At 60.0% G+C, this 25968-nt stretch overlaps 2 protein-coding genes across 3 annotated transcripts; both read right to left on the bottom strand.

Moving 5' to 3' along the window:
• Positions 1-2677: 2677 nt before the first annotated feature.
• Positions 2678-16870, bottom strand: BSG (basigin (Ok blood group)). Of its 2 annotated transcripts, XM_086627819.1 has the most exons (9): positions 16789-16870; positions 11906-12253; positions 10196-10352; positions 8521-8609; positions 7914-8041; positions 7432-7705; positions 4473-4497; positions 4089-4159; positions 2678-3565 (listed from the first exon to the last, which is right to left on the bottom strand). In XM_086627819.1, exons 1-8 carry the CDS (start codon positions 16868-16870, stop codon positions 4102-4104), a joined length of 1161 nt encoding a protein of 386 aa, XP_086483945.1. In that variant the 3' UTR covers positions 2678-3565; positions 4089-4101. The 2 variants fall into 2 exon arrangements, with proteins under 2 accessions (XP_086483945.1, XP_086483947.1); XM_086627821.1 differs by lacking the exon at positions 11906-12253.
• Positions 16871-19510: 2640 nt separating this feature from the next.
• On the bottom strand, positions 19511-25282 carry CDC34 (cell division cycle 34, ubiquitin conjugating enzyme). Its single transcript, XM_086627663.1, has 5 exons — positions 25106-25282; positions 22042-22128; positions 21237-21334; positions 20713-20847; positions 19511-20152 (listed from the first exon to the last, which is right to left on the bottom strand). Exons 1-5 carry the CDS (start codon positions 25280-25282, stop codon positions 19942-19944), a joined length of 708 nt encoding a protein of 235 aa, XP_086483789.1. The 3' UTR covers positions 19511-19941.
• Positions 25283-25968: the final 686 nt, after the last annotated feature.

A 25968-nucleotide genomic window follows, 5' to 3' on the forward strand; every position in this document is an offset into this window, starting at 1 on the left:
ACCGGCGCCGCCCCGCTCCGCCCGACGGCTCCAGCCCTCGGTGCGAGGCCGGGCCGGGCGCTTTCCCCGCGGGGCTCCGCCGGCCCGTCCGCCTCGCCGGGGACAGAGCACTTCGGGCGCTGCCCGTGAAACGCCCCTTCGCGTCCCCGCCCCGGGCCCCGCTCCTGGTGCAGCTCGGGCGGGCCGGAGCCCACCCCCGGGCCAGGAACGGACCCCACAGTCCCGCCGGGCACGGGGGCTTCGTGCAGACCGGGAAGACGTGGCTTCGCCTCCCCACAGCCCCGAGGACCGGCCGCCCACCCCGCCAGCCCGAGCCCAGACCCAGCCCGTCCCCTCGCCCCCAGGGCTGAGCTCCCCGCCGCACCGAGCCCGTGGCGGCAAGAGCCGGCCGGGGTGTGTGCAGGGGAGGGCTGCAGCGATGGAGACCCTGCTCCGACACCCGCGACGGGGCGGCTCCTGCGTGTCCCAGAGAGCGCTCGGGCCGGCAAACCACCGGGGCGGACAGAAACCGGCTACGCCAGACACAGCCGAGTCTGATGCTCGGGGTGCCGGTAACGGCAGCGGCACCGGCACCTCCTGCCCCGCCGCCGCAGGAACGGGCTCTTCCCACTGCGGCTCCCCCGGGCTGCGAGGCGCCGGGGCGACGAGGCCGGGTGAGCCCCGAGCACTCCCAAACGGGCACTCGGCCCCAGAGCCGCCCCGGCCACGCAGGGCGAGGCTTTCGCCGCCCCGGTCCCCCGTGGCCGCGGCCCAGGGCAGGGCAAGACCCGTCCCGGTCACGGTGCTGCACCGGCGGCGCGGCCGCGGCACCATCTGGTGCCCACGGAGCGGAAACGCAGCCGGGCAGTGCGGGCAACCGGCTCCCGCACCGGGCAGGGCCAGCCCGGCTCCGCGGCCGGGCAGGGGGCAGCCGCAGCCCCTCCGCCGAGCCCCACGGGAGAGGACGCCCCAAAATTGGCGCTCCAGGGCACAGCAAACCACCCCCTTGGCTTCCCCTTGCCAGTTGCCATCTACAAGCAACAGCCCCTTTCTCCAAATCGCCCCCCGATGCCAGGGCTGTGCCCCCGCCGGGCAGCCCCAAGCCCACGGAGGAGCCCCTGAAGAGCCGACACTGCGGCTTCACCGGAGCAGGAGGCTGGAGACGCCAGAGATGCCGGAGGGGAACAAGCGAGGCTGCAGCTCGGCCACAGCTCAGGGCTGACGGAGGCATCAGGAGGCCAAGGCCGAGCAGGATGTCCTCAGATGGCATCGCCCGGAGCACCCACCCTCTCCCTGGGATGGAGCACCGCACCATGGCGCAAGGCCTGTTCGCGCCATCCCTGCGCCGAGCTCCATGCGGCAGCGTGGCACGGCTCTGCCTCGGCTCGCCGTGGCAGCCGCCGCCGGCCAGCAGGCCTGGCAGAGCGTGGCACGATGCTGCTCCATCCGCTTCCCAGGCTGTTTTTTCTCGCCCTGCACCAGCGCTGCCAAACAAAAGGCACAAGCGATGTTTTGTGCTGCGGCCCGAGAGCCGGGTCAGGCAGGACCCATAATCCTCATCAAGGAAATTAAGCCATGCATTGATTTTTTTCACCAGGACAGCACCCGCAAGCGCGAGGCCGGCTGTGAAAGGCTTGCATAACCCACTTACGTGCCGCAGAGCCACACTGCCCCGCCAGCCCCGGGGCTGCCAGCCTGACGGCACACCAAGGCAGCAGAAACACCACCAAGAGGGACAGAGCCACCGCAGCTCCGGGCACCACTGCCAGACCTGCCACCGCACCGCAGCCAGCAGCTCCCAGGGCACAGCCCTGCAATCGGGGGGCAATCGCTCCTTCCCGGGCAGGGAGAAGCGTTTGGCTACAGGCTGAGGCCGCAGGGCCACGGCTCACCTGCTCACTGGGACCACCTGCACCCCCAGACCAGCCAGGAGAACGTGGACGCTCCTCTCCAGCCCAAGGGCAGGAGCACACTGAGCTCAGCCCCAGGGCCAGCAGCAGGAAAAGGCCCCCCACCGCATCCTCTGTGCCCTCTGCAGGCACCGCACTGTGCACAGAGCTGGCAAAAAAGCCCCCACACCTTCACCTCCCCCACAGGAAAGAGCTGGCAGAAAGAAAAATAACAGCTCGGAGAAGCACGAGGCACACGAGCAGCACCATCCTGCAAGGACCTGTAGGCTGGGGCTGATCCCCGACCCCGCAGCGCCACGACACCGAGAAACAGCACACCAGGGTGGGGTGACACCTGTCCCCAAACAGGCAAGTGTGCCCCAGCAACTGGCATTCATCCGGGCTCTGCGGAGCAGGGAGTGCTGCCCGCTTCCCTTCGCAAAGGCTCCTGCACCTCTCCAGCTGCAAATACTTGGTGATGAGAGCACGATCAGAGCTGGCACTGAACTGTGACACAGCATCATGTTCTACAGCCAGAAATGAGTCAGCACGTCAGGCAACACAGGGGTGCAGCCCATAGGTAAGAGACACACGAGTCCAAACAAAGATGGAAAAAAAAAAAGAGAGGAATCATCTTTATTTGTGAAGTGTGTTAACAGATGGAACAGTTCGATGCTACCCAGCAATAAAGGTATTAGACTCCACTGAGGATTTGCCTGCCCTCAGGCTCCTGTGGCACACAAACATCGCGGTGGCTCCAACACAAGAACACACGCTGTTACACCACCCCCAGCACCGCAGCGCCCGTCCACACCGCCCCGTCCCCCACTGCAGCAGCTTGAGAAGAGATAATCATCACCCATGAAATAAGTTACCAGCAATCATTTACCAGTGCCCGGCTCTAACACTGCCTCCTGGTTGTCTGTTTAAGAGGGTAACTGAAGGAGCTCTGGAGGAGCTAACTGGGAATCCACCCAACACGGAATGGCACCGCATGTGGGTCTGGGTTGTGTGGCACACGCTGAGGAACGACCCTTTGCTCGCTCCTCCCCAGGAGCCGCCCCAGCAGATGTGCCACTCACGCTAAGGAAAGGTGCAGCTTTGCTCCAGGTGATGCACTGGGAAAGACACAGAACTACTTTCCTAAACCCTCCGGTCGGATCGGGCCGTCTCCAGACCCGAGCAGTCTCTCCCCGACCACATAAACAGGGCAGGACAACAGACCTGCTGGGAACGCAGCCCATGCCGGCCGCGGCCAGTGGAGCAGCTCAGGAGGAACCACGCACGCTTCCCTGCGTGGTCAGGTCTGTCACCCACAGCTCCTTGGGTGGCCCCAAAGGCGGAGGTGGGGCAAGGAGGGCGTTTCAGAATGGCCCGACACAACACACCCAGTTCTTCCCAGACATGAAGTTGTGCTCCCACCCACCCCTCTGTACCAACACAAAGAAACCCAGGACAGAGGCAGGCAGTGACCTAGACTATCAGAAAAAAAAGGATTTACATTTACAGGTAGAAAAACCCTCCCACAACTCTTTTTCTTTAAAAAAAAAGTGTATTTTAGATTCTACAACTTAAGTTTCCTTAGAAAGTGAAGTAACTGAATCTCAAGGACGCCCTAGAATATTCCATGGTGCTATTTTACCAAAAAATTAGAAGAAAACAAAATTGTCCAGACGAGTTCTTCATCTACACATCACCTGGCAGGAGAGAAAGAAAAGCCAGTCAGACAACCCAGTCGTACCAGGCTGCACTGTGCTAGCGGGGGGTGATGGAGCAGTACAGGACAAAGGCTGCCCTTCAGCAACACTGTGGGCCAGGACTCATCTCCTGCTTGAGGCCAGGGCAGGAGCAACCAGGCAGTCCTGACTCTCCCACGCTCTAGACCCCCACAGCAGAGTCCAACACTTTCTTCTCTCCCCTGGTCTGTCCGGGCAGAGGCCTCATTGCTGTTCCCCACATGCAGTCCCAGCAGCTTTGTCAGGTTCCTACCAGGCTACTAACGGCCTGCGCCCCCCACCGCCCCAGATCCTGCACCGTGATGTTGGGCCAGAAGAGCCTCTGCCCACATGGATGTTTCTGCTTCTTCCAGAGCCCCTCTGCAGATGCAGATACTGCAGCCAGGCCAGACCTCTGAGCAGCTGGAACGGACCTCCGGCTGCTGCTGCCAGGAGGCAGAGAGCCTGGCACAGCAGTGCTCTCTGCCCTCGGCACGGCACTCACCTGGCCCCTGCTCTTAGTTAGCATTTCTCTGGCGGACGTTCTTGTCCTTGTGGTTTGTGGCATTGCTTTTCCTGCAAAGAGAAAAGGGGCAGTGAGGAAAGAAAAAGCACAAAGCCCCACTCCACCCACTAATGTAATTCAGGTCCAAACAGATGGTCAAGGTAAGGAGAGATTTGTTACCAGAACAGCAACAGTTTTTGAGACACTGGTACCATCCCCAGTTACACATGGTCTATACACAGGCCACGTGAAATGAACCGTGGGGGTAAGTCCCCGGCCCAGCAAGTTAGTGTGTTATTCCCACACCTCTTAGTCTTTATATTCAGAGCAGATTCCCTGGATGGATGTGACCTGCCAGAACAGAGGAAATAGCAAGGTACTTACAGTGGTGCAGAACCTCCATCATCATCTTCACATTCAGGACAGCATAGAAAGAGAGAGAACAGCGTCAGGGAAGAGCATGTAAGAAGTAATCTCTGCCACCTCTTTCAACTCTGGGGACTGCATTCCAGACACATTACTGGATACACTGGATACTACTGCCTGCACAGGTGTCCTGGTTTTAGCTGGGACAGAGTTCTGACACCCAGACCTCCCCCCTCCACTTCAAGCCATGACAACAGGACTGAACCCAAAAGGTCACATCACCCACAGGGCTCCTGTTACACCAGGAGCTGGCAGAGCAAGGGGCTACTCCTCACCAGCACACCACCACCCCCTGCATGAGTTAAGCTGCTTCTTGTCTAAGCTTAGACAAGGCACAAACTTAGACATAAGCTCCTGTTACGCAGTTGCTCCTGTTGGCACAGGGTCAGCTCGGCTCGCAGGACAACCAAGTCACCACCAGCCCACTGCCAATCAGCAGAGGTCAGGTCTGGCACCGCATTAACCCTGAGGCACACCTGAGACTACCCCAGGAGGCCACACAAGTCGGATCACACAGGGGAGCACCCAGGTGGCCCCCAAAGAAGCACTGCTGACTGGTAACATCCATTTAACATTTGCACCCTGTGTGTCCTCAGCGAACCAGCCAGTGTTCCTACCAGCAGCACTTAAAACTGGAAGAGAGAGCCACAGATCCACCCGGCAAGACAGCACTGCTGCCACTGACCCACCTGCTGCTCTCACCCCTACAGCACCACCAAGTCAGATGGCTCCCAGATCAGAGCAGACTTCAACAGCAAACAAAGGGAAATCCAAAGACGATGTTTCAGGAATGAGGCTTTGTGTACCAGCAGCAGTACGCCTTTATTCCTCCCCGCGCGTTTCAGGAAATCAACACCACACTGCACACCACATTCTTGCTACACCAAGAAGCACAGCTAAGAAAACATCTCTGCCAACACATGCCAAGCCCTGGGGCCTTTCACCAGCTCCTTGCAGTCTGCCACCTTCCAACAGAAGGCTCCCCATCATCTCTTCCACAGTCCAGGCTCCCCTCAGCAGCACCAAGCAGTGAGGCTGTGCTCTGAGCACTGGGACTGCCTTGGGCACCAAGATCTGCACACAGCTGGTGAGAGGACAGATGCAGAAACATGGCTGGAACCATCTTCTACTTACCATTTGAGGTGGCCCCCAGCAGCAGAGAAGGGAAGAGTGGAAAGGTAACACCAGCAAGGATATCACACCACACACAAGCCAGACTCTCCCCATCCCAGGTAACAAGAAGCGTCCAATTCACAATCACGTACCGTGAGGAACAGCATTTGGCTGAGGTGGCTCAGCAATGCCTTACTGTTCTCTCCTCTCAAGAGAGCAAAGCTACGAAGACTTTTCGGGAGATACAACCACCTTACACCAGGAGAGTGTAAAGCTGTGTATGTCTGTCAAACAGGTACGACATTAATCTCATCCACAAGCACTCGGGACCCTGAACTTAAGAGCTCCGTCCCAGGAGCACCAGGACACTTCAGTACACATGCCCCATCTTCATCTGTCAAAGCACCTGCTACATCTCTGACAGGTCAGCACTTGACATGATCTGGACCAGGCTGATGTCATCAGAAGCCAGATCACTCAACACACACAGGCTGTATGTTTTTTTCCTGGCAGATGCAGCTACAACATCCTTAAGATGACATTTACCTTCCAGCCGAGTGTCAGAGGGCAAAGCATCTGCCTGTCAAGCTGCCTTGAGCAGAATTCCCCAAGCCCTGGAGCCAGGGCAGGGATATTCAGTTCTAGTCCCTCTGCTGCACCTCCCATCACTCAGCCTACCTGATGTGCTGGTCCCCAGCCAGGGCTGAGCAGCCCGGCCCAGCAGGCAGGAAGGATACCAAGCGTTTACACTCCATTGTTAACTGGATCAGATAAGGGAGGGGCAGCTGGGCGAACACAATGCAGATTCTTACTGATAAGGAAAGGGAGGAGCTGATATTTCCAGAAGGGATTAAAGATAGCACTAGGCTTGCAGGAAGTCTCAGAGTCAGGACATGCAGATCTGAGGACCCAAAACAGATCCATGAACTGAACCTGAGTTAACTACGCCTGGTCTTACAGAGCCACTGACACAGTCCCCCGATTCTGCAGCACCAGAAAAGCTCTAATACTTATTCAGAAGTCAGCTTCTCCAGAATGTTAGCTGCCAAAGAAAGCCCAGTCCTGCAAACACTCACATGAAGCACTTGAGCAAAGTGCAGAGGAACTGGTGAGACAAAGGGTCAGTCTGACCTGCACTGAACGGCACCTTTCCTGTGAAGACAGGCTGAGAGAGTTGGGGCTGCTCAGCCTGGAGAAGAGAAGGCTCCAAGGACACCTTACAGCAGCCTTCCAGTACCTGAATGGGCTACAAGAAAGCTGGAGGGGCTTTGGACAAGGGTGTGTAGCGACAGGACACGGGGCAATGGCTTTAAACTGAAAGAGGGCAGATTTCGATCAGATCTAAGGAAGAAATTATTTACGATGAAGGTGGTGAGGCACTGGCACAGGTTGCCCAGAGAAGTCGTGGCTGCCCCATCCCTGGAAGTGCTCAAGGCCAGGTTGGATGAGGCTTTGAGCAACCTGGTGTAGTGGGAGGTGTCCCTGCCCATGGCAGGGGGGTTGGAACTAGATGATCTTTGAGGTCTCTTCCAACCCAAGTCATTCTATGAATCTTATCTGACTCCAGATCCAAAGGATAGCTTGGTGAAGGACTTGTCAGAAACAGTGTAATTACTTGCAGCTTCATGGCTCAAGTAGTCTGGTAAAGACTACCATGGTTTTACAAGAAGTAGCCTGGAGAAGCTGCCCTCAAATTAGCATCCATCCGACAAAGGGAACTCCAAGTTCTGTACAAAAACATTTTGCCTGCACCCTACAAGTTACTTGGTCTCCCCAGAAAGATCTAACCCCAGGCACCTCTTACCATCAAGAACCTCATCTGGCTTCCTCCTCTTCTCATAGATGAAGATGATGGTGACAAGAACAAGGACTTCTGCCACAATACCCAGGAAGGGCCAGAGAGCTGCCAGGCGGCTGCGTACACGCAGGTTTACCGTAGCGCCACCAGTGCCCTCCGAGTTGGTGGCATTGCAGTGGTAGTCACCTGTATCCTCCTCAATATTCAGTTTAAGAATGCGTAACTCTGTCTTGTTGCCACTGGACTTGATGATGTATCGATCAGAACCATTGGTGATGGCCTGCAGGGAGGGAGACAGACAGTTCTCAGGGCAGTGCTGGCATGAGGGAAGCTGCTCACTTACCACGTGTGGTCCTACCACTACAGAAATCCTCCTTGCCGTGGCACTGAGGAGGGTACTCTGAAACAGTTCATTCTGAAGGGACAAGGTCCTCCACCTCTGAAGCAGAGTAGACAGAAGGGGAGAAAGAGCAGACCACAGCACTTACCTTTTCACTACCCTTGTACCAGACCCAAGAACTGACAGGGGGGAAAGAGGGATTCTTGCAGGTCAGCACACCGGTGTCCCCCTCATTGCCATGCTCAGACTTCTTGTATGCCGTCACTTGAGGTGCAACTACAGCAAAAGAAAAAGAAAATCAGACACCTCACTATAGAAAACAGAAGATTTGTCCACCTAGCCAGAATCAAAGTTATCCACACAGCCTGACATCAGCGTAAGAAGCACGTTAGTGGGTCTGTCTCCCTCACTTGCCCCTGGTTTGGCATTTTCAGAGAGGAAAGCACAGCAAGCTGCTTCGAGAGAGACTCAAACAGATTTGCCCACCCGGTACTACCCCTTTCCCATCATTCTTGTGGGAACATGCCCACAGCACAAGGTCTAACAGCCGACCCTACAGACACTTCAGGTGCCTGAAAGAACGGAGCTGCCTCACAGACCCCACCTGGCAGTACACGTGCAGGGTCCTGCAGCTCTGTTCGTACGGGCTGCACGCAGCTTTTCAAGAAGCTGACAAGATACCAAAGCCACGTGCTCAGGAGATGACAGCTTCCTCACTCCCCTCCTCAGACCCAGAAGCAAAGATATGAAGGTACCTGAAACATTCACTTGTCCTTTTATCATCGGGCTTGTTTTGTAGACACATTCATAGACACCGGAGTGATCTTCCATCTTCCCCTCGATTCTGTCAAAAAACAGGATGTCAAATAAGCGTTCGGCACAACTGACTTAACCACAAACATTTCAAACTCCAGACCCCTATAAGCATCAGCGGTCTCCTCCACAGGCAATTCCCCTGATTCCAGTGCCAGTATTTACGCTGCACCATGTTCCTACAGCAGCTCCACTCTCCACCCTTCTCTCCCCACCGCTGGGGAAGGCAGAAGAGGGTTTCACACACACCAAATCTGACACAGGTCTGCCAAGTCAGTGATCACGGAGCCCTTCTGGTCTTGCGTCGTGAATCCTGAAAGCCAGCAGCTTTCACTCCCTAACCCAAAGCTCTCTTGCCACAGGGACTCTACAAAGGGAAAAAAAAAAATAAGGCCTAGACTGTTAGCTAGTACAGATGAGAAAACCAGGAGCGCCAGGACCTTCCACCATCACCAGGTGCAGTCCTCCAGTTAGCACAACCCAGGACACGGCCAAGACACCAGCCCGCAGTTCTCTGAAGGAGCTTAGCACAACGGATCCAGAGGAAGGCTACTCTTCCCATGCAGGAAAGCTCCCAAACACCGGCAGAGCAGTGGCAGACACACCCAGGCTGGGTTACTCTGGATGGACCCAAGCGTAGGGAAAACTCTCTCGTTCTCCTTTTTGTCAAGCTGCTGCAATGCGATTTAGCGGATTACGCTGCGCTGCAACAAACATCGCACTCTGCGGCTCAGTAATACCCACTCGAGGCAAGGGGCAAAGTTTCGGTCCCGTGGCTGCGCTGGGACAACGGGCTGTTTGTTAGTTCTGCCGTGCATGGCGCTTCCCACTTCCAAAAACCACTCAGCTAAGGAATTGAGGTCACGCGAGGGAGGCTGGGTTATAAATACTTTAATCCTTGTTCAGCTCCCTGTTGCTATGGGGAGACAGGCACGTCGGCACTGCCGTACAAAAGGACATGATGCCTCTACAGCTGCTGGGTCAGTGCCAGGCAGGCCTGACTGTAATCAGAAGGGAAAGCTCACTGCACGGCCACAATGAGGCCGGTATTCCCGCTTCTGCTCAGCTACACCCTGCAAACAGTTTCTGACCATAATTTGCAGGCAGCCTCCCAGCTCCCTGTGAGAACGGCTGGACTTCGGAAAGGTTCGTGAAACCCAAAGGCAGAGACAACATACCCTGGAGTTTCCCGTTGCACACAGGGCCTCTGGAAGCAGGAATCCCTCAAAGCTCTGGGAAAACAGCTCTGGCACACCCATGCCAGTGCAGCCCCAGGCCAGGCAGCAGCCCCGGTGTGCAACCTTGCACAAGCCCCAGAGCCCAGCGGAACGCCCACATGCAAACATGACGCAGCAGCACTTCTCTTACTAAGAGGCTATTTGTGGCACATAACTTCCCCTTCCTTCTCCTTTTTGCCCCCTCCTCCCCACAAAGGAGAAAACGTTGAGCCTTACCAAAACTTCGTTTAGCTCATTTTACGTTCTAAAGGCTAAAAAGCCTTCAGCAAGACTGCAAGCGCTTCGCTTTGGGTTCAGCTGATGGGACACATTAACTGCCTCTGGTTTAAAATTTGTCCCCTCTGTTCAGATTCTTATCTGACCTTGCCCCGACACTCACGTGTAACTGGTGAAGGCAGTCGGCTCCGTGTCCGTGTGAATTGTCTGGTCCCTGTGTATCCACTCGTGACCCTTGATGGCAGACTGAGTCGCAGAAATGTTACAGGTGAGGGTCACCTTGCCAGAACTGCCAGTTACGTACGTCTTGATGTCTGGACCTGCATTCATAAATAATTCGACTGAAGTTAACATGTAGTATTCCAGAGGCCACACACCTACCCAAGAATCTTTAATGCAAAGTTACCAAAACCCACAGCTCCTTGTCTCTATCATATCTTTCACTTACCTTTGCAGTTTCCTACCAGAACTGCTGATACCAGCATAGGAGAGACTGAAAAAAAACCAGGCAACTACAGCCTGACTGCACCCAGTGACAACGGATGCTGACCCTGCAGTCGCTCCCACCACGAGCAGGACCGCTGCCATGTGCTCCGGGTGGTTTCGAGTCCCTGCTGTCCCTACAGCGGGTGCATCTCCAGCAGCGCCAAGCGCTCGATAAGCAATGGAAAAGGTCGTCCTACGAAGGGCAGTTATAAGGGGACATCTCTGCTCTTATGAGCCACTATAGCTGTGTCAGCGTCCAGAATCCGAGCAGAGCTGACACCTCCAGGCAACGTAACTGATGGCAGCAAAGATCCTCTTTTGCGAGGGGCAGCAAACAAGACCTTCAGTGAGCAGCACGTGCACCATCTGAGGCAGCCCAAGAGACTCCAGTTACATTCACTCCAGGGAGAGCACACGGAACCAGGACTCCAAGAGGTCCTGGGCCTCCCTGTGCCAAGCAGCAGTAGATTACCCAGGAGGACTGGGACCATTTCTGCTTGCAGGAGGCAGCCCAAGAAAGCAGCTGCCATTAGCAGCCCCATTGGCACTACGGTTCCTGCCCTTCCACCCAGTCTCAACCTCTTGGAAGGAACAATGTTAACACAGGGCTGACAGACCTTTTGCTTTTCCTCCTACCCAAATTCCACTGGAAGAAGGTTCTGCTGGAGTTCTGCATTCCCTAGCACATTTACACTGAACAGACTACGCTGCTCTGCGACCTTCAGGATGCACGGTGAGACCTTCGCAGACCTCGCACTGGCCCTGGTGTCCAGCACTCAGAGCAGCCCCGTTAGCTCCAGAGCTCGACTGCCGGCTCTGCGAGCGGAGGGGACCTGTCACCTCCACAGGACAAACACCACATCACATTCAGTGTCACACAGACACGGCCATTTCAAAAACGGTTGCATCTCAAGAAACCGAGAGCAGGTTTCGTTCCCCACAGCTTGATCACCAGCACGGAAGCGCGCTTAAAGCAGGGCTGATCCCAGGAGCAGAAGCCGCGCGAGCTGCAGGGAAGGGCCAGGATGTCAGTGGTTAGGGCAAAGTCTACAGCGGAATCAGGACTCGATTCTGCAAGCCAGCACCGGGACTCGGAGGCACTCGGGAATAAGCAGTAGGCTCCAGGTCTTTGGCTCCGGAACAGGCGCAGGACTGCGGGAGGGTGTTTTGGTTGGGAAGCCACAACCCTTTTTGAGTGGGGCCATTTCGGGTCAAGTCACAGGTGAGGGAGATGACAGAGGGGGGGAGTCTCTCAGTTCTACAGCCAGGGTGGGAGGGTGAGGGGAGCTTTCGGGAGCCACAGGACACGGGTGCAGGGGTGAGCATGGCAGGAGACTCAAGACACCAGTGTCCGAGCAAGTGCCAAGGCCTCAGTGTGGCCACTCACGTTCGATGACAAACACGTTCGCCTGGGAACGGATCCACTTGACTTTGGGGCTCTTCGACAAGTGGTTGCGGTCAGGGTCGTTGCTGGCCCGGCACTCGTACGTGCCCGAGTCGTCGCTCGTGAGGTTGGCGATGTAGATGGTACTGGTAGAGTGCAGGTTGTAGGTGGCGTTGATTTTGACACGGTCCTGCCGTGCGCCATCCCAGAGCTGAGCATAGGTCTCATTGGGCTCGTTCCCCTCAAACCACCACTGGATCTCAGGGATGGGATTGCCAATCGCCTCGCAGTACAACTCGACGCTGTCCTGAGTCAGTCTCTTTTGAGACAGCGGTGACTTTATAAAACCAGCTAAGAGTTGAAGAGGTATTAGTGCAAAGTGTTAGTGCAAAGCAAGAATTCACCCTCTACAAGCAAAAAAGAAAAATTCAGACACTGCGAAGAGGCCACATACAGTCTCCAGAGCAGTGTGCTCTCCCCGCTCCGCGCCCGCTGAACCCTGCCCAGCTCGGACAGGGCCGTTATTTTGCACCGATGCACCTCCAGCCAGTATGTCCTGCGACTCCGCTGCAAAACCAGAACACACAAACCAGCACACGGCATCTACCACTACCCAAACAAGAAACCCACAGCAGCCACGGCACTGCCTGCCTTCTGCGAGGGACGGCACCGCAGCGTGACGCTCACCGGGGCACACCGAGCGCCCGCACGCGTCCCCCGACACTCGCCCGGTCTCCGAGCACCTTCAGTTCAGGATAAAGACAGCAACAGATTTTTTTTGTCGCGAGGGCTTATGCCGCCTCCGCAGCCCCCGCGCGATTTCGGCATCCCCTGCGCTCCGGCGAGGTGCTCCGTGGCTCCGTTGAAGCAGCCACCGCGGGCTGGGACAGGGCTGGCAGGAGCAGGTGGCACCACCCGATCACCTGTCCCGCCGCAGGGAGGGCAGCCCCTCTGCTCTCCCACTCTTGGTTTCCTCACTCTGCCCACGGAGGTGCCCGGCAGACGCTTCTGAACACAATATTGAGCTTTCCCGGGGGGAGGAACATCTCGCAGTCTGCAGGATGTCGCAAGCCAGGTGAGGAAACCCGTAATGTTCCTTGTCACACTGAGGGTGAAACGAGACTTCTCACCCCAGGCCAGAGAGCTCTGCGGAGCCCAGTTCGCAGCCCGCGGGTGACAAGCGCCAGCTGCCGGGCAGAGCTCCGGTGTTTTCCAAACCGCTCTCGCAGTGAGGCCAGGGGTGCAGCTTTCGAAAGCACAGTCCAAAGGTGGGTCTGTGAGCTGCCGGTCCACGGAAAGCTGCGCTGCCAAAGCTCCTTGGGCTACTGGCCAGCGGCCCCCGGGGCCAAACCGTCCCCGAGTCCTGACCAGGCAGCCAGGAGAAGGGCAGGGCCCTGGGGAGCCGTTCTCCGAGCGGGCAGGAAGGGAGGCTCCGGCAACAGCGGTTCGGGAGAAGCCACCATTCGTGGGCCACGGTTACCTACGTGACTCAACCAGAGCCAGACTTAAGAAGATCTCGTTAAGCTCGAACACGTCCTTCCTGCACTGATTGCACTTTGGATGCGCCAGCAGCGTGCCCACGGAGCATCCCGCGCACCAAGGCTGCTTCCCAGAAACTGATTTACTCCGTTATTAAGCGCTCAACGCTCACGATTACATACGACTCTCCGTATAAGTACCATGACCTACAGGCACAAAGCAGGTGGGTTTGGGAGGGAATTTCTTGTTTGTTTTTTGAATGCCTGAAGATGTTTTAACAAGAAAACCTATGCCCGTTTTTTTGCGAGCATAGAAACAAATCAGTGTTACAAAACCAAGTTTGCCTAAAGTCAAGAAAAGCACAAGTAAGTCTGCAATGGAAGTTTCAGAGTCCTAAATAAACCAGTTCCACGCTTCTCAAAGGAAAATGAGTTTTACATACTAAAGCTTTAAAAGTCTGGAAGAATAAACATGCCTGGACAGGGAAGGAGAGATCTGACCCTCATCTGAGACCAAGACACTTTCAGGAGAAGGCTGATACTGAAAACTGAGGCACCTTAAAACAGAGGTCTGAGTAACCCGGGGGCTAAAACCCTCAGTTGCTATTTCATACACCGACCGCAGCACAGCTGGCTACATCCAGAAACGTTCAACACCACCTTTGCACAGGTTTTAAGGTTTCCGAGTGACTCTGGATGACAGAATTGTACCAGAGAGACCAGAATGATGAACTGGTTTTTAAAAAGCAGGAGGTCCTGGGGGTCCCAAAAGATGTACAGGGGTATCAGCTGTAGGCAGTTTGCTCATACACGGTTTTACTTCAGCAACTGACCTGTGTGCCAAACGGGTTTTTTTTACACCACAGCCTGTGATTAAACACTCCCAACCACCTAATTTTGAAAAGTCAGACCTGACTACAGCACTTGTAGAAGCCTGTCCCATTTTAACTACAGCCTGATTTAAAATGGAAGCTAGTAAAGATCAAGGTGGTGGGTTTTTTTCCAACAGATACAAGGTGATTATTGTATGCTGACAAAATAAGCTGTTGCAAGGTTATTTGCTCCGAGTTAGAGGGCACTCGATGCAGTTCAGACAGGCTAAAAAGCTTCAGCAAGCAGTAACAACAGCAAGCACCATTTGCTCTCACAGGGGATTAATATCCCCTCTCCTCCCAACACAAAACAGACCAGGCAATCAAAATCCTGGGCACTCAAGGCTGGAGAAAGCACCTGCGAGCCAGGGAGATACGAGCACAACCAGCGTCAGCCCGCTGGAAATGAGCTACTCAAACATTTCCCAGTTGGGGACAGGCTGGGAGCAGCTCACAAAACCCAGAGACCCTCCGCAGAACTGAGGGGGACCCTTCTCCTGGTGCAGCGTGGTGTCCCACCAAGCTGGACAGCTGTGAAGGCAGACAAGACCAGATAATGTTTTCCCGAGTCACCTTCAAACTAAAAACAACCTCCCCCCGAGCGGAGGGAGGAGACCTCGTGCTGTAAACAGTGTCCGCGGGACCGGGACGGCGCTCAGGGCAGCCGAGCCTGGCAGGAGCCTGCACCGTCCCGGGGGGTTCGCGCTCCTCCCAGCATGACCTCTGCTTCTGGCCCTCAGAAGGTGCCATTTCCACCAATACCTATAAAATCTACTCTCCCCTTAAATTCCGCACAACCAGGCAGTCACTACACCAGTCAAAGGCAAGTGCTCCCAGCCAGGACACCTCCTCCCCAGGGCAGAGAGTCCAGGCACACTCCGACCTACACCTCAGCCAGTTGTTCTGCATGGTGAGCTACCAAAAGTTGGGACGGTGCAGTTTGAAAGGACCATCCCTCACGGGCTCTGCTCCATAAAGCCGAACCTAAACACTGTTGAGAGGTGAAAGCCCTCACTGTCCAGCCCCCTACTCTGCTCACTCGAAGAATCAGCATCGTTACTCACGGAGCCCAAAAGCCCGGCAGCCGGAGCAGGACACGCATCTCGCACAACCAACCGGCCTGCGGAGCAGCTCTTCCTTCCGAGGCTCTTCAGACCAAGGATAGAAACAGCCTCGTCCACACCCCATTGGTGTCAGTCCCTCAGAGGGGGCATCGCTCAGCGCAGGCCGCTGCCAGCGCTTGGTACCAGCGCTCGGTGCGGCACGGGGAGCGGGAAGTGGCCGACATGGGCAGGTCCAGGTTTAAGAACTCACACTCTGCCCCACGTGTGATGTTTAGAAGGGTCCCACGTGCTCTCCGGTTCTGCAGTATTAAAATGCAACTCAGCTGCAAGGAAACATTGGAGCAGACACTTCTGACACTACCCTGGATTTTTCAGAATCCTCCCACTCTTCTGCCTTTGATCCTTGGGTTTGGCTCTACTACACTGAAGTCTGATACCACAAACAGGCTACAAATTTTTTAGTACCTGAGATGCTAAACAGCCAGAAACAACAGCCTAGCACCCACAATAAAACTACGCCTTTATCATCAGCACCTCTGGCACCAGGTCTGAATCAGAGATGCAGAGTCCTCCAGGCAGAATGCCGCCGTGTTCGCCACGGCAGCCTGCTCGCCCCTGGCTCCGAACACAACTGGCCAGGCTGGTCTCATGGGGGCTGGAGAAGTGAGAAAACAAAACGTCAGAGCAACAGCACAGAGCAAATCCCAGCTCGTTCGGGGTTACGTTTTTAAGCACCCAACAACAGGCTACTGTAATTCCCAGCGCTGCATCCAGCTTCCAGCCGCACACCATCGATGGCCGGAGCCCAAGAGCAGGCGTTGTTTCCTCATTAGGGGATTATCAACTTAAGCATCATGTGAACATCTTTAAGGTTTTAAAGCCCGGAGATCCGTTACTCCCCATAAGCCCCGGAAACCGGGGAAGTGGCTGCGAGGAATAAACTTTCTCACTTTTATTGAGGGGAAACCCAGGCAGCACCGCTCGCCGCGCCGAGGGGCCACCGGAGCGCGGGGACCGGCCGCGCCGGGGCGAGGCGGCACCGCCGGGCAGCGCGGGCACCGAGCCCAGCGCGGCCGCTTCCCCGGCCCCACTCCCCGCGGCGGGCGCTCCCCCCTCCACGCTCCGAGCCGCCCCGGCGGCAGCGCAGGTTCGGGGCGGCCCCGTTCCCTGCGCGCCCGGCCCCGGCCCCGCGCCCCCCCGGCCCCGCCCGCCGAGCGACGTGCTGCGCCGCAGGGCGCCCGCGCCGCCGCCCGCTCGGCCCCGGCCGGCTGCAGCGCCGCTCCGAGCCCCGGCGGCGCCGTCCGAGCCCGCCGCGGGGACCCCGCGGCCCGGCGCAGCTCCCCGCCCGCGGGCCCGACCCCCGCCGCCCTACAGAGCGCCCGCGGCCGCCTCCTCTCGGGGCCCCCGGCCAGCCCGACCCGACCCGACCCGACCCGGCCCGGCCCTTCCCCTCCGCGCCCGCCGCGCCATACTTGTCCCCGCCGCGCCGGCAGCCATCGCGCCGAGGAGGAGCAGCGCCAGGAGGCCGCGTGGCCCCGCCGCACCCACCGCCATCTCTGCTCGCGCCCCGCGCCGCGCCGCGCCGCCCGCTATAAGCGCCGCGCCGGGTCACGGAGGCGGGGGCGGGCCCGGCGCGGGCCCCGCCCCCTCGGCCCTGGCGAAGGCCAATCGCGCCGCGCTCTGGCAAGCTGGCCCGCCCACCCAGCCCGGCGCGGCCAATCAGAGGGAAGGGGCCACGGAGCGCCCTTCTCCTCCCTCCCGGCCCCCGCGGGGAGAGCCGGTTCGGGCCGGCCCGCCGCGGCCACGCCCACCGGGCGGGCGGGCAGCCAATGGGGGGGCGCGGCGGGCGGCGGGGGCCGAGCGGGGCCGCACCCGAGGGGGGTCGGCGGGCGGCGCCCGGGGCCTGCGCCGCGGCTGGCACCGGGGCGGCAGCGGGAGGGGGTCGCGGTCGCAGCCGTCTCGCCGCGGCCGCGGCTCTCGGGGCGAGCCGGGGCCCGCGTCCCCCCAGCGGGACGCGTGGGAAGGGAACCGGGCGGCGCTTCCGCAGCACGGGGAGCGAGGCGGAGACAATGGCTCCCGCAGGCAGCCGCGGGGCCGGCGCCAAGACAAACCGGCAGCGCAGCACGCCAGGGACCGGGCCAGCGGCACGGGGCCGTGTCCACGGGCTCCTCCGGCTTTCGGCGGGGCCAGAGCCCTGGTCGGGGGAGCCCTGGGGCACCGGGAGAACGCCCGGCCGCGGGATCTGAGCCCGGGCAGCGCTTTCCGTGCGGCTGGGGGGATGCGGGGCCTCAAGTCCCTGGCACCGGCCCAGCTGGAGCTGCCTGATAACCCTGAGGGGCTCGGGCGGGCGATAACCAGGCATGGCCGCGTGGTTTGGCCTCCGGGGCAAAGGGGCCTTTGCAGGGCAGCGGCTCCGTCCCCAGCGCCTGGGAGCTGTCGAACAACGCAGCCCTGGGAGCGAGGTGGAGTGCTCACGGCTGGGGGGCCGGGGGTGCCCGGCATGGGGGCAGGAAGAGCCAGAACAATGGGGCCAGTGGCGCCAGCCCCCGCGGCGCTCTCCGCAGGGATCTGCTGGCTCTTGTAAGCTGCAGAATCCGGGAGCATTTCTCACCCCAAGCACCACATCTGCCCCCAGCACATCCTGCCCAGCTGCCCCCTCCCATCCACCAGCCACCGGGCACCCCCTCCACACTCCCCTGTGTGCTGGAGGGATTCGGCAGACATGGCTCCTGCGGAGCAGAGAGCGGGGAGAGCGGGCAGAACGTGGCAGCTCATGGCATCCTCCATCCAAGGAGCGGGTCCTGCGCAGGGCAGCCTCCAGGCCCAGCCAGGGTGGGGGAGGGTGCATGGAGCAGCCCCTCAGGAAAAGGAGGAGGGGGCTGGCTTTGAACGAGCAGCCAGGGCTGCCGCTGCTCCGTGCCAGCTGGGTGACCTTGGAAGCCGTTTGCCAGGCCTGTGACAATAATCCTATTCACCTTTTAGCCTCATTTCCTAAGGCAACAAAGCACATGTATCCGCCATGTGCAGCCACAGGTGTCACTCAAGCCCTGATCCCACTTCCACAACTGCAGGCAAGGGGAAGTTTTGCTCCTTATCCCGGACGAGCTTTGTCCGAGGGGTGGGAGCAGGGGCAGGAGCCCCGCTGGGGTCACGGAGAGCCCCAAGGCAGGCGATTTGCCAGGGGCACATCCCTGCCGCAGCCCACAGAGCTGGCGGCGGGGCCGAGCTCCCCAGCCCAGCCCAGGAGGACGAGGCGCCGGTGATGCCCCTCGGCTGCGCGGTCGGAGCGGGTCGGCTGGGAGCTCACACGTCCCAGCCAGTCCTGGCCCGCGGGCTGGGGACGCACCCAGCTGCACCCAGACGAGAGCAGCTGCGAGGGCCCCGGGCACCCGTCGGCCACTGCTCCGCACAGCCAGGCACTGCCCGGGCACGTCTGCTGCCTGCAGAGCCGCCTGCGCTGCACGGCTGGTCTCGGAGTTGCCCAGCGCCTTGGGAGGAGCAGGAGGGAAAAGCACCTTCCCTGCACCGTGCTGGAGGGTTCTGAGGGCTCGGCGGAGCCTGCCCTTCTGCCCAGGCAGAGGCAGTGAGCGCTGTGCCCTCCCCAGGAAGGGCGGAGGTGCTCCCAGGCCAAAGGCAACCCTGGGCAGAGGCTCCTGCCCACTCTGAGTTTGAGGATGAAGGGAAGAGGGTGGCTGCAGGACCCAAGGCTGCCCCCACAGCCCCGGGAGAACAGGTAGCCCACCCTCCCCTCCCCTCCGAGGCTGCAGGGCAGGACCCAGTCCATGGCTGACATGGAAACCCCTGCAGCCTGGGCACAGCCTCACCCACGCACCACACAGCCATTCCCTTCAAGTACTTTATTAAATAGTTTCAAAAAAAAAAAAAAAAAACAGAAGCAGAAAGACTCAGAACTACCCCAGCCCTCCCAGCTAGTTAAAAACTACAAACAGCCCATCCCCACACCCCGCTGGTGCCAGGCAGTTGCCGGGCATGTCCTGCTTGATGCACCGGCCCTTCCCAACCAGCTCACTGTGAACACGGCTCCAGCATCACGGGAAGGGGCAGCAGGAGGGTCGGCCCCGCCGGGGGCAGCAGCACTCACCCCGCAACCCCTCCTGCCCAGACACCTCAAAGGCTGTAGAAGCCACCCAACGCTCAGACGCTGCCCACCCAACGCTCACACGCTGCCCACCCAACGCTCACACGCTGCCCACCCAACGCAACCACTCACCAGCTCCACAGCCTTCCCAGCCCGTTCCTCCCACGCGAGGACGAAGAGGAGCTGAACATGCCCAAACGACGGGCAGCCAAGACCAGGTTTTGCCACCACTCCTTATCCAGCCAGAGACACCAGCTCCCCGGTTTCTGTGGATTTGTGAACACCCCAACCCGACTTCCCCCTCCCCACCCGCCTCCCACCCGGCAAGTTTATAAAATGGGGTTTGGTTTTGTTTTTTGCTTTTTCTACAAAGACAGTGGTGGGATTTTCTTTGCAACAGCAGAACAGTCTCCCTCCGAGGTAGAGAGTTAATTTCAGGGCTGACAGATCCTAAATTCAAACCAGTTTGTCCTAGTTGAGGTAAAATTCAGTAGTTCATGGTAAGTTTTGCAATGCCAGAAGGCCATCAAGATTCCTCATTGCCGGAGTCATCCTCATCACCGTAACAGCTGTCTGCTTCCTCCTCCATCTCATCATCCTCATAATAGTCATCATAGAAGAGGTCTGAGCCCTCATCCGGGGCTGGAGTCTTGGTCTTCACACAGTACTCTGCCAGCGTGGTGGGGACCTTCACACCGTCCCGCTCAGCGTCCACCTTTGTGCCCAAGACTTGCTTCCTGGAGGGCGAGAAGCAGGGGGTGAGGACAGAGCTTCGCACAGCACACCCACGTCAGCGCGCGCGGCTCGCCCGGGGGATGCCCAGCGACACAGCCCTTGCCCGCTCACGGGTCCCACGCAAGACTGGCAAAAGGGCAGAGCAGGGAGAGCACCGCAGAGCAAACACGGCTGCACTGCGACGTGCCCCTGCTCCGAGGGCCCCCTTGCCACACCGGGCTGGCCAGTCTGCAGCTCAGGAGCTTCATGTGCTGGTGCCAAGGTGGTGCCCAAGGCTGTGCTGGCACCATGTCTGCTACAAACCCAGATCCTTGGCTCTGAAGCCGAAAAGGGCCAGGGCTTCGGCTGAGAGCAAAGCTGGGCACGTAACCCACCAAGCTTCTCCCGAAAGCCACACTCAGAGCCAGGCTCCTGCCCCCCAACTAGCCTGCAGACGGGACTCGACAGGGCAGGATATGCCCTCAGGATCCTGCCATCCTCTGCGTCCTACAAGGTCACAGCTTAGCAAGTCTTCTCAAGGCTGCAACAGTGCTGCTGGGCCTGGGCTCAGCTCCGCACACACCTGATGATGTCTGTGTATTCACGGTCCTTCCCTTTGCTCTCCTTCCACTTGCGGTACATCACGGAGGCGTCCACGTTGGCTGGAGAAAACGTGTTGGGTTCATTCAGCAGCGAGATCACGCTCAGGAGAATGGTCCTGGCAATCAATAAAGACGGGCCGGTAAGAGCCGAGGCGGGTCAGCAGCTGCCCACGTCCCAGCCGTGCCAGCAGCCTCAGTGGCACAGCACCGCTGCGTCCCGTGGGTCAGGAGCAGAGCCGGGTGCTGGCCCACCAGCGAGGGAGTGTCTCAGCCAAGTCAAGCAGCCCAGGCAGGAGACAGCAGTGCACGGGTTGTCAGGCTCACGCACGTTCCCATGCAAGCTCTACCTGTTCTTCAGCCAAGCACACAGCCCAAGTGTCTTTCAACAACCTCTAGGCATCTCCCGCAGGCTTTGGGAGCAGAAGGCAATCCCCATCCCCTGCTTTCCCATCCCTGCCCTCGGACGAGCCTCCTGCCCGCAGCTCCCTCCCCACGCAGCCCTTACCGCACGTTCTGGGTGGGGTTCCACCGCTCGGATGGCAGCTCCCCACTCTGTGGGTCATCCACTGGCGGGTGGAGGATGGAGATGCAGACATCGCCCGTCTGAAAGCACAAGTGAAACAGGATCCTTAGGAGCTGCTGCCCTAAGCACCCTCCAGCAGCAGCTCGGTCCTCTGCTCCAGCAGCCTGCTTGCTCCTCGCTGGCTTAAGCCAGGTGAGGCAACCCCAGCCCGTTCTTTCGGTGCCTAGGAAGGGATGGCAGCAGTGGTGGTCCCTGCCATGCTGCCCACAGCCTCAGGCCTTGGATAAGCACCCTGCGATTGCCAGCGCAGCACAGACCAGGCTGTCTAACCATTGGCCGTCCAATGCCCAAACACACTGCATCCGCAGCACAGCCCTCCCGGTGCCCTCCCAACACAGCCCAACCTCATGTGCCCCCAGGTGCCCACCCGACACAGCCCAACCCCATGTGCCCCCAGGCAGCAATCCGCCACCAGCACGCAGCCCCGGGCCACACACAGCACCCGCTCTGCATCCGCTGCTGGCCCAAGCATGATGTCCCTGCCAGCCAAGCGTGGGAGCCTGCAAGCCTGGCTGACCTGGAACCAGCTCCAGGACTGGAGACCGGCTGTCGTAAGCTCATTAGCTGCCTTGCCAGTGCCAGACACCAAACGCCAAAGGCACAGAGTTTCCAATGCCATGCTCCAATGCCAGACAAAGGCTGGCGTTTTCATCCAGTACTGTCACAATAGATGGAAACGTGCCCTCCCGCCAGTCCAAGATGCCCCACGCTGTCCCAGGCGACCTACCTCGTAGATATTGGGGTGCCACATTTTGGTTAAGAACCTAAAGGCAGGAGGAGAATATGGGTAGTCGATGGGAAACCGGAGACGAGCCTGCAAGGAAACAATACGGAAAAGCGAGCATCAGCTTGTGAGAAGGAAGGGAAGGAAGACACAGATCTCCCGACACCACCAGGAAAAAGGAACCTCCGCCAAGTCCAGCTGTGCTCCTGCAGAGACAGAGCCTCCGCACCTGCCAGCCTCGCAGGCGGGACACTGGCAGGGCGGCTGCCGTGCCGCTGCGCAGAGGGTGGCGAGCAGAAGGGCCTGTGAGCTGCAGCAGCACCAGCTACTCCTTCACTGCCACCCTGCCCCACAACCTGCTCTCCACCAGGGCCAACCCAGTGCTCTCGGACACAGCGGGAGGCAGCGGGCCCCAGGCAGAGCGCAGTGGGAGCTCGTGGTGCCAGTCCAGCACGTGCCTCACACACTCCCTGCCCCCTCCCACACTGGCACCCACAGCATGGGGGCAGGACACTTCTGGATGGCAAACAGCGGCGTGGTGAGGGCCGGTGGCCGTACGGCGGCCAACAGGGCTGGGGGGCCCCAGCTCCAGCCACGCTCCTCAATGAACCAAGCGGCACCTGGAGCCAGACCGCGAGCCTGGCATCAGCCCTGCGCTGTGCCACCGGAGGGACGGCTGTTTACCCTTCAGAGCTCACAGGGAAGGAACCGTCAGGTGCTCGGTGCTCCGATTAACGCACTGAATCTCCAAAAATAGCCCATCACCACCGAAAAAAGAGACCAAGTCAAAGCTGGCCACAGTGGGTAGCTCAGGTGCTAAAAATAAAAGCACATGAAGATCACGCCGCAGCCCGTGACTCCGGCGCCAGCAGAGGCAACTGACCCGCCGCCGGCTCCTGCTGCAGGCGGCGGCCACGGAGAACGAGGGATTACGGCAAGCCGGAAAGACCGGCCCGCTGCCGGCCTCCCAGGGAGGAGGTGAAGGCTGAGGTGGCACAGAGCCATACAGCAGCATCCTCATCCTCCCCACATCGCTGCACGACCTGCAGCGGCTGATTCAGCCTTCGGGCATTTCCAGGCTCTGGAAGCAAACTTCCAGATCGAGATTCAGCCGCTGCTCCCAAAAGAGCCAACAGCCAGAAACAAACCAAAAAAAGGTGAAGTTTTAAAACACGCAACTCCCTGAGCATTTCTGGCTTCCCTCAGTTCACGTAGACGAGAATTTAGACGTAGGATCCATGAAGTGACAGAGCGAGTTGCCCCGGCTCTGCCTGGCAGCGGGGGACAGTGACCCGGAATCGTTCTTCACTCATGGAACGAGCCCCACGAGCCCAGCGCGGCCCGTTGCGGGGGGCGACTGTGAACGGGGCCTCGGGTGCTTCTGGAATTACAGCCTCGACCAGAGGCGACGCTGCCAAACCCCGCTGTCAGCTACGAGCTGCTCAAAGACTGGTGTCGAAGGCAGAGAGACGTCTGTCCTCCTGCCCGCCGCTCTGACCGGCCCCAGCGCCCGCCCCAGTGCCAGCCCCTCCGCTCCCCGCGCCCCTCCCGCCCTGCCAGGGTGCAGCCCTGGCACAGGCTGCTCACACCATGAACCAGGGGTGCCCCGACCGCAGCGGCTCCGTCCCCACTCATGCTGCCGCTCACCCCCCGGGCGGCCCTTTGTCTGCGTGCTCGGTGCTCCGTGGCGCGGGACGAGGGGTGGAATGCAGGGAACGCGGGCGGCAGCGGGGCTGGGTGCGTTTCGGGCAGCGCACCCAGCACCACGCAGCCCCGCGCTGGGCTCCGGCCAAACAGCTGAACTTCACAGAACAATCCCCTTTGTTGTGGCAGAGGGGATCGGGACAGAACGGCCCGAAGCAACGCGCTGCCGAGGGGGCTCGGAGAGCAGCGTGCCCCGCTTGGCGCTGCACGCACGCCGATGCTGCCGGGGGCTGGAGGGGCACTCAGCCCCTTCCCTCTCACACAAAGTCTCACCTACGGCCGCCCAACGGCGCTGCCTCCGGGAGCTCTCGGGCACAAAACAGGAGCATGAGCTGCTGAAAGGGGGAGAGTTCGAAGAGCCTCACGCCGAAGGCCAAAAGAGGTTACGGAAAAAGCCTCCATTTCAGTGAAGAGAGAAAACCTGACTCTGAGGCATCAGGCTTGCCCGCCGCTGCTCCACCGGAAAAACCAAGCACAGTTCCCTGGGCACAGCTGGCCCTGGGGCTGACTCACCCGGGCGCATCCCCACCCTGCCAGCAGCAGGAAGACAACAGAAGAGCTTGTGGTGGAGGAGGGAAAAAGAGGAAGAAAACAGCCGCACAGGTTGCACAACACCTGGGAAGAGCACATCCGCATCCTGCTGATGGGCGCTGCGCAGGCGGGTCGCGCAGTCCTGTGCCCCCACCCCACACAACACCCGCTCACCCCCAGCCCGAGCGGCCGCTTGCTCGGCCCGAGCCGCCCGTGCTGCGCAGGAAAGTCCTTTGTCTCTTCCGTCCGCTTTGGTGGATGCCCCGACCCCCTCCGGGAGGGAACGCCAGTGACCCCGAGCTGGCTGTCCTGCACCCACCGACCAGGGAGACGGAGAGGACAGGACGGAGGAAAAGCCCTGGGAGGCAGAGCCCCCGGGTGGGGCGAAGCCCCCTTCCAGCGAAGGGAACCCTTGGCTGGTTTGGCAGCAGCCACCTGCACACCCTTCACCCCCGCTTCTCCTTGCGGGCACCCCAGGAGTGGCCCAGCGCCCCAAGCCCCAACACACCCGAGGTGCCCAGCTACAGACCCGGGGCTCCCTGGCGCTCACCACCCCTCAAGCCCAGGAATATCCCGGTCGTGCTCCCCCAGCACTCACCTCCTCTGGACGCCCAGCCTCCTCTCAGGCTCCCCCTACTCTCCCGCAATCTCTCCCCTTTCCAAAACCACTCTCCAAGGCACCCTCCCCCCAGAACACCCCCGACACCCCCCACTCTGCCTTTATCCCTTCCGAGCCCCATCTCCCACCCACACCTCCAACCCCCGCGGCCACCAGAGCTTCTCCTCCTCGAGACCGCGGAACTCCCGACGCCGTACGCCCCCCGCCGCTCACCTTGAAGTACCCGCCCTCATAGTAGGTGTTCGGGGGGCCGAAGATGGCCACCTCCCAGTTGTAGAGGTCCCCCTCGTCCACCAGGCTGACCCGGAACCCTTCCACGGGCTCCTCCTGCAGCCCTTTGAGCTCCAGCAGCAGCGCCTTCTGCGAGCTGGGCACAAGGGGCCGCGCCATGCCGAGCAGCTGCGACAGGCCGCGAGCGAAGCCGGGGACTGGCGTAGGCGCGGCGGCCGCTGCGCGGAGGGGGGCGAGCGGCGACGGGTCCGGCGGCTCCGCGGGGCGCTGCGAGCGCAGCCGCGGGGCACGACGGGAGCTGTAGTCCGCCGGGGCGGGGCGCCGCTCGCCTATCAGAGCGCGCCGCCGGCGCAGGGGGCGGGGCGGGCGCGGGCTCCTCCCCCTGGCGCTGTGAGCCTATCACAGCGTACCACTGCCGCGCGGCTCCTTCCCGGCAGCCTCTGCGGCGCGCGCGGGGCGGAGGCGCCGCCGTAACGGCGGTGCCGGTGTGCGGCCGCCGGCCCAGCGCGGCCAGCCGGGCGAACCGAGGCTGCCTCGGGGACCGGCCGCCTCCTCTGCGGGCCCGAGCAGCAGCGCAGGCCCCGGAGCCCCCACCCGCGGCGCGGGGACACCGAATCCCGCCCCAGATAACGGCCCCGGTGCCCCCTCGGCACGCGGACACCGAATCCCGCCACCCGGCCGCGCTGCTCCAGGTCAGCATTCAGCTTCAGTGGTTTGTGCTGCACCGGGTGACTGTACCCGCCCACCGGGAGGCAGCCCGTGGCACAACCACTGCACTTACGGAACAATCTGTGGCATTTCATGAGGCGGCACCTGGAACTGGAGCAGAGGCTGCTCCTGGCACA

Source organism: Tauraco erythrolophus, chromosome 28 (genome assembly GCF_009769465.1).
Source record: "Tauraco erythrolophus isolate bTauEry1 chromosome 28, bTauEry1.pri, whole genome shotgun sequence".
Lineage (NCBI taxonomy): Eukaryota > Metazoa > Chordata > Aves > Musophagiformes > Musophagidae > Tauraco > Tauraco erythrolophus.